Below are 15745 nucleotides of genomic sequence, written 5' to 3' on the forward strand. Positions count from 1 at the left end.
TTATGGCTGAAGAGTGCTGCAAGTACTTCGGTCTTATCTTTTGTATTGATGTGTAGGGCTCTTACATCATTGAGGGTGGGGATATTTGTGGAGCCTCCTCCTGCAATGAGTTGTTTAACTGAGTACCATCATTCACAATTGGATGTGGCAGGACTGCAGAACTTCAACTTGATTTGTTGTTTGCAGGCTTGCTTAGCTCTGTCTGTCACTTGCTGCTTATGCTGTTTGGCGTTCAAGTAGTTCTGTTTGCTAGCTTCACCAGATCGACATTTTATTTAGGTATACCTGGTGCTGCTCTTGGCATGCCCTTCTACACCGTCCATTGAACCAGGTTATTCCCTGGCTTAATGGTAATGGTCAAGTGAGGGATATACCAGGTCACGAGTTTCCAGATTGTGTTGAAGTACAATTCTGCTGCGGTTGATGGTCCACAGTGCTCAAGTTACTGAAGAACAGGAGCAAATCTGACTCTTCCTCTCCAGAATAAATTGTCTTGTACAATCAATCTCTGCTAATCCCAGGATGCCAAACCTGAGGAGCACGTTGATTGACTGTCTGTCTTCATTTTTGTGTCTCTGATAGGGATTTCATTTGCTGGTCATAGGACAGATGGATAACCCTTATCAGCTGGAAGGTGGGGGTTTGATGAAATCAAATTGGCTTTAGACACTTAAGTAATCACTGTTGGGTCATCCTCACAATTGATGTCCCTGATTACAAAACACCTGGCAACAGAGGTTCTGCCCACTGAGACCTGCCAGCTAATCTGAGGCTAGTAGCTACATGTCACTGCCAGCGTACATGATACTGGTGGTGCCACTGCATCTCTAAAGGCCCAAGGTTGATGAGAGACCCAAGCCAAAGGTAAGATGGCAGAAAAAATAGCAAGTTCTGGAGAAACTCAGCAGGTCTAGCAATATCTGGAGAGAGAAAAATCAAATTAATGTTTCGAGTCCAGTGATGCTTTAGTGTAAAGGTGGTATTTATGTTGATGAAGATGGTAGTGTTGGTAGGGGAGGGGTTGGGAAAGGACTGATTTCAGTAGATGGAGATGATGCTCAGAGAGAGAACATAAAAAGGAACTGACAGAGGGATTGCTAATAGTAAGCAAGGAAAGAAGTTAGTGCTGAATAGGTAATTATAGGAAGTGGAAATGATTGAGAATGGGTTGGCCGTGCTAGAATCAACAGATACAGAGCATGACTTAGGGGTGTAAGGTTAACTAACAAACTTGGAGGGAAATAGTCATGCTCTGAAATTGTTAAACTCCGTGTTGAGTACTTTAGGCTGTAAGGTACCTCTGCAGAAGGTTAAGTGTTACTTCATGTCGCGCTTCACTGAAGTGGTGTGACAGGACCGAGATAGAAATGTTGGCACTGGAGCACAGTGGTGTATTGAAATGACTGGGTTCTGGAAGCTCAGAGTCATTTTCATGGAAGAAGCAGCACCAATGAATGCACTGGAGAAAGAGTTGTGGACAGGAACAAGGAATATTTCACATATATACTGGGCATAAGTGGGACCTATATGGATACTTATAGCCACATCCTTGACCTGAAGAAAGTGAGAGGAGTTAAAGGAAAAGTTGTTCAAAGTGAGGGTGATCTTGACTGTGTTGAGCTTGGTGGTGGTGGCTGGTAACGGTTCAGACCTTCTTTCAAGGAAGAAGCAGAGAGCACTAAGACCATCCTGATGGGATATGGACATGTGGAAGGATTACAAAACCATGGTGAAGAGGAGGGGGCTGGTGCCCACAAATTGGAAAGTGGGAAGAGACTGGACAAGAGGAGAACAGATCATGTCAATTAGGAAGGAATAACTTCAATGGGCCAGGAACATATTGAAACGATGGGTCTACCCAGGCAGTCCTGTTTGTGGAAGAAGGTAGAAGTGGGCTGGACGGAGTTGGAGAATGGCGAGGTTGGAGCTTGTGTAGGGAGAATGCCAGTTAAAAAATCTGTATCCACCACCACTCTCCTCTGCTTCAGATATGTCCATCTTTCTCCTCAACTGTAGTAGACAGGGCTTCAGCTGTTATCTGACCACACTGCTGCTCTTAGCTCTTTCTTTCCCTTCCACGACAACCCCATCAGCTGCTCCACCCAAAGGATCATAAACCACCATTTTCGCCACTCCATTGGGATGCCACAATAGGACAGATATTCCCTTTCCTTCCCCAGTCAGCAGTCCATAAGACTCATTCTCCCCAGGACACCCCTGATCTATTCCTCAACCTTCAACACCTCCCCACAGCCCTGCAGCACCTTCCCATGCAATTGCAAAATGTGCAATACTGCCCCCTCCCTCCTCACTACTTAAGGCTCCAGTCACACCTTCAGGTGAAATAGTGGTTTACCTGCACTTAAATCAATTTAGCCTACCTTTTCATTGTTCACAATGTGGTCTCCACTGGGTAGACAAAACACAGACTGGATGACCGTTCTGCTGAGCACCTCTATTCTAACTGTTAATATGACCCTGAAATCCCAGTTGCCTGCCCGAGCAGTACACCACTGTTTTCACATAGCAACATTTCTGTCATAGGCTTGCCACAGTGCTCCAACAAAGCTCCACCTAAGCTGTATATCTCCTTGCACCCGGAGTTTTGATCTGCATCTAATGACCTTAGCATGACCAACTATAGTCTCCTCTTTAGGTTTCTTTAATAACAGCAACTAGACTATTATGATATGCACCTTACTAACTTCTTTATTTGTACCATTAAGGAATTACCAGTTTTTCCAAAATATCCACATCCCTATCACTTATGTCCTTACTAAGCTCCACTGGCTTTCTGTGTTTTAGAGAATTGTTTAGGATTCTAACTCATGTTCTCCAACTCCACATTTGCCTTCAGCCTTTTGTTCCTGCATTGGTTGCTCAGGATCAACCCTTTGCTGTACCATTGGCAAGTAGTCCTTCAGTCCTTCACCTCAGAACAGCCTTCCTCAGCAGCATCAGCAAGGAACATCCATCACTGCCTTCAAAATCTCCTTAAAGCTATTCTTTCAATCATGCTTTAGTTAGTTACGAATAGGTGTTATCAATTCTAGAAGGAGTGAAAGTAGACAAGTCCCCTGTCCCGGACGGGATTTATCCGAGGATTCTCTGGGAAGCTAGGGAGGAGATGGCAGAGCCTTTGGTTTTGATATTTGAGTGGTCATTGTCGACAGGCTTAGTACCAGAGGACTGGAGGATTGCAAATATTGTGCCCTTGTTCAAGAACGACAGTAGAGATGATCCAGGTAGTTATAGATCAGTGAGCCTTACTTCTGTTGTAGGGTTGGTTTTGGAAAGGACTGTAAATGATAAGATTTATAATCATCTAGCAAGCAACGATTTGATTTCAGATAGTCAACATGGTTTCGTCAAGGGCAGGTCATGTCTCACAAACATCATTGAGTTTTTTGAAAAGGTGTCCAAGCATGTAGATGAGAGTAGGGAGTTGATGTGGTATACATGGACTTCAGTAAAGCCTTTGATAAGGTTCCACATGTTGGAGAAAATGCAGAGACTTGGTATTGAGGGTGATTTAGCAGTTTGGATTAGAAACTGGCTTTCTGAAAGAAGGCAGCGAGTTGTGGTTGATGGAAAATATTCAGCCTGGAGTCCAGCTACTAGTGGTATGCCACAAGGATCTGTTTTGGGGCCACTGCTGTTTTTCATCTTTATAAATGACTTAGACGCAAGCATTAGTGGATGGATTAGTCAATTTGCAGATAACATTAAAGTCAGTGGAGTAGTGGGCAGTTTGGAAGAATGTTACAGGTTGTAGGGGGACTTGGATAAACTGCAGAATTGGGTGGGAGGTGGCAAATGGAATTCAATGCAGCTAAATGTGAGATGATGCACTTTGGGAAGAATAACAGGAAACAGAGCACTGGATCAGTGGAAAGATTCTTAGTAGTGTGGATGTGCAGAGGGATCTTGGAGTCCATGTACATAGATTCCTGAAAGTTGCCATCCAGGTTGATGATGCTGTTAAGAAGGCATACAGTGTGTTAGGTTTCATTCGTAGAAGGATAGAATTCCGGAGCTGCAATATCATGCTGCAACTATACAAAATGCTGGTGCAGCCACACTTGGAATATTATGTACAGTTCTGGTCGCCATATTGTGGGAAGGATGTGGAAACATTGAAAAAGGTGCAGAGGATATTTACCAGAATGTTGCCTGGTCTGGAGGGAAGGTCTTATGAAGAAAGGCTGAGAGACTTAGGTCTGTTCTCATTGGAATGAAGAAGGCTAGGAGGGGACTTGATAGAGACATACACGATGATCAGAGGATTAGATAGGATAGACAGTGAAAGTCTTTCTCCTAGGATGATGACGTCAGCTTGCACGAGGGGGCATAACTACAGATTGAGGGGTGATAGATTTAAGACAGATGTCAGAGACAGATTCTTTACGCAGAGAGTGATAAGGGTGTGGAATGCCCTACCTGCTAATGTAGTTAACTCAGCCACATTAGGGAGATTTAAACAATCCTTGGGTAAGCACATGGATGATGAGAGGATAGTGTAAGGGGACAAGCTGAGAATAGTTCACAGGTCAGCACAACATTGAGGGCCGAAGGGCCTGTTCTGCGCTGTATTGTTCTATGTTCTATGCTTTTGATTGTGTGGAATTAATGGGGATTTTAATGTTAACATAGACTGGGAGAGGCAGACAAGCACCTGTGAGGAGGGTTGTGAATTTCTTGAGTGTATCCAGGATAGTTTCCTATGTCAATATGTCTTAGATGTGACAAGGGAACAAGCAATATTCAATCTAGTAATGAGCAATGTGTCTGATGATAGAACCACAGCATCCCTACACTGTGGAATCAGGCCATTTAGCCCATTGACCCCATTGACCCACCAATGAGCATCCCACCCAAACTCATCTCACCCTAATGACTTCATTTCCAATGGCAAATCCACCTAGCTTGCACATCCCTGGACACAATGAGAAATTTAGCATGGCCAATCCACCTTACTTGTACATATTTGGACTGTGGGAAAAAATTGGAGCCCCTGGAGGAAATCCATGCAGTCATGAGGGGAATGTACAAACTCCACCCAGACATTTGCACAAGGACGTAATCGAACCTGGGACCCTGATACTCTGAGGCAGCAATGCTAACCACTGAGCCACTGTGCCACCATGATTTAGTGATTTAGTTATTCGTGAGCATTTGTCAAGTAGTGATCATAAGGTGATTGAGTTTAATCAAGTATTTATAAGACATAAGCAAGGATCAGATTCTAAAATTTTGGACTTAAGTAAGTCAGGCTTTAATGGGTTGAGAAAGAGACTGTCAACGGTAAACTGGAAATAGGTGAAACAACCAGGGAACAGTGAAGAGTGTTCAAAGAGACATTTAATGCTATTCAGAACCAGTTTGTACCCATGAGAAGGAAACACACCACCTCACAAAATAAAATAGCCATCAATATCTAAAGAGGTAAGGGACAGCATAAAATTAAGAGAAAGGGCTTACAAAACTGAAAAGAATAGTACAGATCCCACAGAATGGGACAAATGCAAAGACCAACAAAGGGCCATAAAGCAGCTTATAAGAGCAGCTAAAAAGGATTATGGAAGGAAACTTGAAAGGATCATGGATGACATTAAGAAGAAATGTTATCATTCTATAAAGGGAAAGCATCTACAATAAATGTAAGGAAATGGCAGTCAATGGATGTTGTTTATATGGACATCCAAAAGACGTTTGATAAAGTCCTACACAGGAAACTGTTAGCTAATGTGGAAGCCCACAGAATTGATTGCAGATTACTAAAAGGGGTAGGAAATTGGTTGAGTGGCAGGAAATGGAAAGTTAGAATTATGCGTAAATACTCAAATTGGCAGTGGTATCCCATAGGGATCTGTGTTGGGGCCTCAATTATTCACAATATTTGTTAATGGAATAAAAAGTCAAATGTCCAAATTTTGCTTATGAGACAAAATTGTAGCCAGTGTCGACAATAGGATATTGATAGATTAGGTGCATGGGCAAAGTTGTGGCAGATGGATTTTAATATTAGTAAGTGTGAGGTTGGACTGATAAGGATAGATCAGGCTATCTCTTAGGAAGCACAAAGTTAATTGTAATGGGTGTCCAATGAGATTTGGCGATTCGGGCGCATAACCTTTTTTGAAATGAAGAGGTATAGAAAATTGACAAAGATACTGATAGAACACTGGCTTTCAAAGGTAAAAGGCTACAGTTATACAGTTAGACCCCACTTAGGGTACTGTGAATAGATATTGTGACGATGCTGTCACTTTAACAAGGTTATTTTGTCCTTGGGTTTTTTTAAAGAGAGGTCATAAAGGCAGAGACGCTGAGTGGTCGAGGAAGAACCCAGTTTAACAATGGCAGAGGAGTGAGCAATTCTCCCAGTTCAGGTTTTTTTCTAGTTTGGTTTAACAGTGGCAGTCACAAAATGTTGGAGCCCAGGAAGGTTGCAAGTTTCAGCAAATGATTCCTGACTTACTTTCTCTCTGGAATGTCTTTGGATGGTATTCCCTCCTGCCTGTAAGAATCTGTGTTTCAATTTACCTCTTTGTCAAGGGATATGTTTATGGGATGTTACTGGATTGGAACAGTTCCTTAGTTAAGTTGTTGTATTGGGTCGGTTAATTTGTCTAACAGTTAAGTGATTCTAAATTCCGCTCTCTTTTGTTTGTGTTTCAACTGTAGTATATAAATAAATTCTGTTTTCCTTAAAGCCAAGTGGTTTAACCAGCTGCATCGCACCTGGAACATCCATATCACATCTACCTTTAAAATAAGAAAAGGTTAGGATCTGGGCTACCTTCTTAAAATATTTTGAGGGGGTCTGGCCTGGTCCACCACAGCTCCAGAAAGATGTCTTGGTTCTGGAGAGAGTCCAGCACAGGTGTACAAGGGACGTGAGGGGCAACTTTTTCAGAAAGAGGGTGGTGCATTAATAGAAAGAGCTGCCAGAGGAAGTGGTAGAGACTGGTACAGTTGCTACATTTAAAAATCATTTGGACATGTACATGAATAGGAAAAGTTTAGAGACATATGGACCAAGTGTAGTAAATGGAACCAATTAGGTTTGGGATACCTGGTTGGCATGGATGAGTTAGTCCGCGGATCCATTTCCATGCTGTGTGACTCTATAACTCTAAATTAGGCCTTTATTCTCTAGAATTTAGAAGATTAAGGGATGATCTAATCAAAATCTTCATGTATAAACATGGAAATATAGGGTTGATAAAGATAAATTATTTTGACAAGTTGATGATTCTAGAACTAGGATCCATAGCCTAAGAATTAGGATCATGCCATTCAGCAGAAATGTTAGAAAGCACTTCCAGATGCAAAGAGAAGGGGAGGTTTGGCACGTATTTCCTCAAATTGCAGTCAATGCTACTTCAATAGTTAAACTTAAATCTGAGATCGACAAATTTTTATTAAGCAAGGATATCAAGGGATATAGGCCCAGAGCAAACATTTGGAGTTAGGACACATATCAGCCATGATGTTATTGAATGGCAGATTAGGCTCAATGAGATGAATGGCCAACCCCAGTTCCTAACCCTTCTAACGATTTCCTCCTCCACCCATCTTTCTTACTGTCCATTTATTATTCACAGCATTTTAAAGCACTTTATTTATTCATTCATTGGAGGGGACAGTGGATGCTAGCAGGACTATTTATTTGCCATGTTTAATTGCCCTTGAGAAGGTTGCATTGTGTCACCTTCTTGAACTGCTGCAATCTGTGGATTAATTGCACCAAAGTTAGGAGGAAATTTCAAGGATTTAATCCACAGGTAGTGAAGGAACAATGATCTATTTCCAAGAAGCATATGTGTAACTTGGGGTGAACTTTAAATTCCCATGCGCCTGCTGCCTCCAAGTAATAGAAGTCGCAGTTTGGTGGTCCTGTTGCAGGAATTCTGGTGAGTTGCTGCAGTGCATCCAGTAGATGTTATTCATTGCAGCCAAGGTTCGTTGATGGTGGAGGAAGTAAACATTTATGCTGCTAGGTGCAATCATAATTAAAAGGCTCGCAAGTGTGTTGCTGGAAAAGCACAGCAGGTCAGGCAGCATCCGAGGAGCAGGAGACTTGCTTTTTCGGCTGAAGCCCTTCATCAGCCCTTCATTCCTGATGGAGGGCTCCGGCCCGAAACGTCAATTCTCTTGGTCCTTGGATACTGCCTGACCTGCTATGCTTTTCCAGCAAAATACCCTCGATTCCAATCTCCAGCATCTGCAGACCTCATTGTCTCCACAGTCAAAAGGCTATCTTATCTGGAAGATGTGAAACTTCATGAGCTTTGTTGGAACTTCAATAATCCAGGCAAATGTGTAATATTCCATCACATTACTGATTTACTGCTTAAACTTGATAAAGAGACTTGGAAAGTGAAGAAGTGAGAATACCAAACCTCTGACTTGCTTTTGTAGCTCCAGTATTTATGTGGCTGTTCCAGTTAAGTTTCTGATCATTGCTATCCACAGGGTAATGTTGGTTGGAGGTTCAACAATGGTCATGCCACCGAACATTAAGGAGAGGTGGTTTAACTAGCTTGTCTTTAACTGACACTTGCTATGATGTGGATATTATCCACACAAATCCCAAATCAAGGAAGCACTTTCAGTGATCCATCTTAGGCCCACACACATACATTGTCATTTACACACTTCATTTAACAATCACATCTTTTTATCTTTGTTCATGTGGTAAACATGCAATTTAGAAGTTAATGTTTCAAATTTAATTTATCGAAAGATCTGTGGCCAGTATTATCAAGATGGCTAGTTATTTATCTTGTATTTTAGTTGACATGGATAGTGGAATCTGGAGGATAAAAAAAAATTCACAACTTGAGCCTTTTTAAATGTATAACATCTTTGCACCTCAGTTGTGTTTGGCAGGCAGCATTAGCTTTACTTTGGCTTCCTTTGAAACTTGAAGAGATGCAAATTCATTTCAATTGAATACATTGCATTATTGTTAACTATATTTTGCACGTGAGCATACTGATAACTGCAGCAGTGTTTAGAAATTAAAAAGGATCATCTCAAGCTGATCAGTTATTAAAAATATCATCTTGAAGGTTTTCATTGGTAAAGTGCAAAAGATTAAAATATGCATATCAACAAGTATAGGAAGGATAAATTCATTCAGATAAAACTCAGAATCAATTTAGTTTATCCAGCCTTCCTGTGCAATGTAAATCACAATGAGGCTGGGAAATTAAAAAGTGATAAAACGCTCTACAGATTTTTATTGTGCAGACATTATACCATGTTTTGTAAAAGGTGTCTTAGAGTCATAGGGTTATACAGCATGGAAACAAACCCTTCAGTCCAACTTGTCCATGCCAACGAGATCCTAAATTGATCTAGTCCCACTTACTTTTGACAGCTTTTGACCCATAACCCTCTAAGCCCTATTCATGTACCATCCAGATTCTTTTAAATGTTGTAGTTGTAACCGCCTCCACTGCCACCTCTGGCAACTCACTTCCTTATACACACCACCCTCTGCATGAAAACAATTCCTTTCAGGTCCCTTTTGAATCTTTTTCCTCTCACCTTAAAACTATGCCCTCTAGTTTTGAACTCCCTTAGGAAAATGACCTTGGCAATTTACCCTATCCATGCCCGTCATGATTTTATAAACCTCTATGAAGTCACCCCTCAGACTCTGATGCTCCAGGGAAAAAAGCCCCAATCTATTTGGCCTCTCCCTATAGCTCAAACCCTCCAATCCCAGCAACATCCTTATAAATCTTTTCTGAACATTTTCAAGTTTCACAATATCTTTTGTATGGTCTTGCATACAAGTAGATGAGTGCGACCAGTAGAATGAAAGCATGACTAAATTTCATTGTCTTCATTGCCCCGCAAGAAAAATCATTTCACTCAGTCATTTTATTTTCATTATATCCAAGTTGGCTGAAGCATGAGCAGGAAACATTATTAAATAGCCAGCATATATTTTCAGTCAAGTACCTACCAAGGAGTAGTACCTATCTGCTCAGGTTATATCAATATGGATATTAAACGATATCCATAATTTTCATTAATATCCCACAGTCACAACTGGAAAAAGTTAGGGTAGTACATAGGATATAATATCCTTTTTAGGGAGAAAAAAATAGCGTTGTCAGGTATAAAATGAGATACAGCTAGAAATCTGAAAACTGTTGAATTCCGAGTCTTGGCTCCTATGCATAGCTGTGACTTTTTGCCAAAGAAAGAAGTTCAAAGTTACTCTGCCAAGCTCACACAGCCAGAGAACAAAAAAAATCACCAGATATTTATGATGTCATCTGAAGAGTTTGGATGAATCCATGCTCACAAAATGACTGAGTTAATTACTATGGAGCTAGGTGTGCCTGTACTATTTCCAGTGTGCATTACAAGAACACATACATCTTTCATCCCACTTTGTAAATCTATGTCCATGTACTATTAATACAATTGTATTCATTAAATGTATTCATACTCCATTAAAGCAATTAAAAAAAGGATCTAGCACCTTTTCATTTATGTCAATGCACAAGCAATTACTGACAAATCTCTATTAAATTGATAAATGCAACAATGTGTTACATGAGTTTCTGGAATACAAGGATGTCCTTTTCTCCCTTTGGCTGCACATGAGATAACATTCCTTTTCAATGTGCCGTGGCCGTATTCCAAATAAGTGTGCAAAGCCTTATCTACATCCAGTAGGACTTCAGGTGTTACTAAACACAAGAAAGAAATTCTAAATTAGATGATAAGAAGATGCAAAGCTGTATTCAGGATAACTTGTAATGGAAACCAGAAGGAGAGAATGAACCCAGGGTTTAACTAGCTTAATGAAACAAAACCGTACAGCAATGCTGCATGCCAATGCAGCAAGTCAGAAGATTTTGTTTTCAGGATTAAAGAGAAAACGCATAGATGTTGTATAATAATTTGAAAAAATATACTATTTTAAAATATTAATATATTAACAATGTTGCAGCTGGTGTGCATTTTCTTGAAATGTTGCACTTTCTTCCTGCGATGTCTCTGCAATTTGTTAACCCCATCCACCATAATTTGTTAACACTCAGTCACTACTATTGACGCCTTAGGAAGGATATATTGGTCATGGAGGCAGAGCAACATAGATTTATTAAAATAAAACCTGGATTCCAAATTTACAAAGAGAGAATACATAAAACAGGATTGTTTTTCCTGAAATTTAGAAGATTAAGGGCTAATTTGCTCAGGGTTTTCAAACTTGTTGCAAACACCTCAACCAAAGGAAATGATTTCTGTATGCTGCCCTATCTGTTCTCCTTGAAAACCCTGAGCAAATTAGCCCTTAATCTTCTAAATTTCAGGAAAAACAATCCTGTTTTATGTATTCTCTCTTTGTAAATTTGGAATCCAGGTTTTATTTTAATAAATCTATGTTGCTCTGCCTCCATGACCAATATATCCTTCCTAAGGCGTCAATAGTAGTGACTGAGTGTTAACAAATTATGGTGGATGGGGTTAACAAATTGCAGAGACATCGCAGGAAGAAAGTGCAACATTTCAAGAAAATGCACACCAGCTGCAACATTGTTAATATATTAATATTTAAAATAGTATATTTTTTCAAATTATTATACAACGTTTATGCGTTTTCTCTTTAATCCTGAAAACAAAATCTTCCGACATGCTGCATTGGGTGGGAGACATTTGTAGCTCTTTTTCACAAAAGGCACTTGATGTTAAAGCAATTGCAAATTTGAAATCTACAATTGATAGATTTTTGCTAACAGAAGATATTAAGCGACGTTTGTATGGGTAAAGACATATGTATAGAGTTAGGTTATAGATCAGCAATATTCTTATTGAATGCCTGAACAGGCTCAAGGGGTTAAATGGTATAACATTATTTCTATGTTTTGTGTTCCAATCCTATTTGTTAAATACTTGCTACATGAAAGAACACAGGATATTGGCCTGTTTAGAAAAATCTAAATATAAGTGAGCAGAGCTGCATCGCATATTACCATAGTTAGCTCAGTTCCCTTTAAGGTGAAAGTACAATCTTTCTTCTATTTAAATCATGTAAATACGTGGTGTTTAATATTTGCATTCTCTCTACTAGGTACTACCACATGATGCCAAAGCCCGCCGTCTTTTTGTTACAAGTGGTGGACTGAAGAAGATTCAAGAGATTAAAGCAGAACCAGGTTCAGTTATGCAGGAATATATTAATGGCATTAACAACTGTTACCCAGAAGAAATTGTCAGGTAAAATGAATATTATTCTCCCTTAAAGTTCTTCTTGTCAAATTTGCTTCATTGATGCCTCCTTAGTTGTGTTTTTAAAAACGAGGATATTGTAGTCAACTTAAAATCTGATCATTAAGGCCTTTTAACTTATCTCTTATGTCAGTATTTGTTTTGCTGATAATTAGAAGTCTTGTTGGCTCCTTTTGAAACTAACTACACAAGCTCACTTTGAGTGTGCGGTCACCGCATCATCAGCAGCATAATCTGACAAAAGGGAAATGAATATTGTTGGGATGGGTATGGACTGTGAGTAAAACTTATGATAAATTATGAAACTGAATTTAATAAATCTCAAAACTTGTGGCACCAGCAACATTACCACAAAAACTGCTGGATTTTTATACAGTACAATATACAATGTCCTTTTGTTGTCACGTACACTCCAACATAGGGGTACAGTGAAAAGCTTTTCTGTCTTCTTATGGTGACATCTTAGGTACAAGTACCTAGGTACAAGACATGGATACAGCAGAGGAACAAAAGTAATTGCATTACTTACAGAGTTGAAAAATAAATTAAAAAAAGGACAATATTAAAGAGTTGACATTACATGGTAGGAAAATTTAAATAGACATTTCAATTTAGCAGCTCAATGCAGGGCCTATGAATGTGGTCTGACCAACTGCGCCAGACTCCAATCCAACAGCCATCTCCGCTCCGCTCTAAGCTCCAATCTGCTCTCTACTGCAGCTCAGCTACTCCAAGGTAAATGCCAGGATTGCCTGCCCTGTGCTGGTCTCCACCCAGAACTCACTGCCTGCATGATGTTCCAGGGCTGCTTACTCATAATGCTCTGGGGCTTGTAACCCAGGCACTGTACCAGGGCTTGCTGCTTCGCTGTTCAGGGCCTCATAGCCCACGTGCTGTTCCGGGGCTCTCAGCCCACATGTTGGCCTGGGGCTCACAGCCCATGTAACGTTCCTGGGCTCGCAGCCCATGTGACATTCATGGGCCTGCAGCCCACGTGCCATCCCAGGTCTCGCAGCCCACATGTTGGCCTGGGGCTCGCAGCCCATATAACGTTCCTCGGCTCGCAGCCCACGTGACATTCATGGGCTCGCAGCCCACGTTACGTTCCTGGGCTCGCAGCCCATGTGACATTCATAGGCTCGCAGCCCACGTAACGTTCCAGGGCTCGCAGCCCACATGACACTCCTGGGCTCGCAGCCCATGTGACATTCATGGGCTCGCAGCCCGCGTGCTGTTCCAGGGCTCGCAGCCCACGCGCTGTTCTAGCGTTCACTGCCCACGGTATTCTGGGGCTCATAGACTGCACACTGCTGTAGGGCTAAAAACCAACTGAATCTTCGGTAGCAACAGATGGGGTCCCAGAAGTCTGTAGGTTGGCTAATGTGGTGCCACTGTTTAAGAAAGGTGGTAAGGAAAAGCCAGGGAACTATAGACCAGTGAGCCTGGCATCAGTGGTGGGCAAGTTGTTGGAAGGAATCCAGAGGGAAAGGACTTATATGTGTTTGGAAAGCCAAGGACTGATTAGGGATAGTCAGCATGGTTTTGAGCATGGGAAACTGTCTTATTAACTTGATTGAGTTTTGTGAAGAAGTAACAAAGTGAATTGATGAGTGGTGGACGTGACCTATATGGACTTCAGTAAGGCAAGGTTTGACAAGGTTCCTCATGGTAGACTGGTTACCAAGGTTAGATCACATGAAATATCCATTTAGATACAGAACTGGCTCGAAGGTAGAAGACAGAAGGTGGTCGTGGAGTGTAGCTTTGCAGACTGGAGGCCTGTGCCACAAGGATTGGTGCTGGGTCCACTGCTTTTCATCACTTATATAAATTGTTTGGATGTGAAAGTAGGAGGTATGATTAGTAAGTTTGCAGATGACATCAAAGTTGGAGATGTAGTGGATAGCGAAGAAGGGTTCCTCAGAGTACAATGGGATCTTGATCAGATGGACCAATGGGCTGAGGAGTGGCAGATGGAGTTTAATTTAGATAAATGCGAGGTGCTACATTTTGGAAAGGTAAATTGGGGCAGGACTTACACACTTAATGGTAAAGTCCTGGGGTGTGTTACTGAACAAAGAAACCTTGGAGTGCAGGTTCATAGTTCTTTGAAAGTGGGGTTGCAGGTAGACAGGAGAATGAAGAATGTATTTGGTATGCATGCATTTATTGGTCAGTGCATTGAGTATAGGAGTTGGGAGGTCATGTTGCAGCTGTATCAGACATTGGTCGGCCACTTTCAGAATACTGCGTGCAATTCTGGTCTTCCAGGTATAGGAAGGATGTTGTGAAACTTGAAAGGGTTCAGAAAAGATCTACAAGGATGATGTCAGGGTTGGAAGGTTTGAGCTACAGGGAGAGGATGAATAGATTGGGGCTATTCTCCCTGAAGTGGTGGAGGCTGAGGGAGTGACCTTGTAGGGGTTTATAAAATCATGAGGGGTATGCATATAGTAAATAGACAAGGTATTTTTCCCATGGTAGTGGAGTTCAAAACTAGAGGGCATAAGTTTCAGGTGAGAGGGGAAAGATTTAAAAGGGACCGAAGGGACAACTTCTTCATGCAGAAGATGGTCTGTGTTTGAAATGAGCTGCCAAAGCAATATTTTGATGGCATCTGGATGGGTATATGAATAGGAAGAATTTAGAGGGAAATGGGCCAAATGCTGGCAAATGGGACTAGATTATGTAGGATATCTGGTTGGCATGGATGCGATGGCCCAAAGGGTCTCCTCTGTGCTGTACATCTCTATGACTCTAATTGGTCAGGGAAGAACCAATTATTTCTGTAAGACTGACTCACATGTGACTCTCATCACACACAGCACGGTTGACCCATAATGCCTTGATGGCAGGGATTAGAGAATAAATCCTACTTTGCCACAATTTTCCACAAGATTATGTGTATTAAAAAAAACTGAATTGAAGAAGAACATCACTGCAAACTTTAGGAAGCTAGTGGAAGGTGCCACCATGAACTGAAAGGGGAAAGGGAATGGTATGTGAACTGAAATTAGAAGAGATATATGTTAATATCAATTGTGAAAGGGTGATAGAAGAGATGAAGAGGTTGAGTAGTAACTGCAGGAGATTAAAGGGAGTGAATGCAATTGTTAATTAGATTAAGAAGATTGGAAGGTTGGAGTGCCTCTGCAAATAAAAGAGAGTGACTTTGTGGTGGCCTTTAGGAAGTAATAATTTGGTTTAATGAGAAGGTTTGATTTGTGCCTGTCTAGTTTGCAAGTCTCATCATCAAATGTCTGTGAGTATCACCTGGATAAGACCATTAAATGTATCATATCGTTTATTTTATCAATGGAACAAAGTAAAAGAGAACTCATGAATTGGAAAATGTTGACTTCAATGGGATAAGAGGAGTTCTAACTAGTATAAGGAGGAACCAAAGATATCCAGGAAAAACTATCATGGAACAATGTATTTATGGAAAAGATGTTTCAGAAATAGATTAAGCACATTCCAA

At 40.9% G+C, this 15745-nt stretch overlaps 1 protein-coding gene across 1 annotated transcript in view; it reads left to right on the forward strand.

Moving 5' to 3' along the window:
* Nucleotides 1-15745, forward strand: part of spag6 (sperm associated antigen 6) — a 188355-nt gene that overhangs the window by 156705 nt on the left and 15905 nt on the right. The window contains exon 10 of the mRNA XM_060825574.1: nucleotides 12107-12252. Coding sequence (XP_060681557.1) covers nucleotides 12107-12252 — 146 coding nt within the window. The remainder of the gene's footprint in view (nucleotides 1-12106; nucleotides 12253-15745) is intronic.

Source organism: Hemiscyllium ocellatum, chromosome 5, assembly GCF_020745735.1.
Source record: "Hemiscyllium ocellatum isolate sHemOce1 chromosome 5, sHemOce1.pat.X.cur, whole genome shotgun sequence".
Classification (NCBI taxonomy): domain Eukaryota; kingdom Metazoa; phylum Chordata; class Chondrichthyes; order Orectolobiformes; family Hemiscylliidae; genus Hemiscyllium; species Hemiscyllium ocellatum.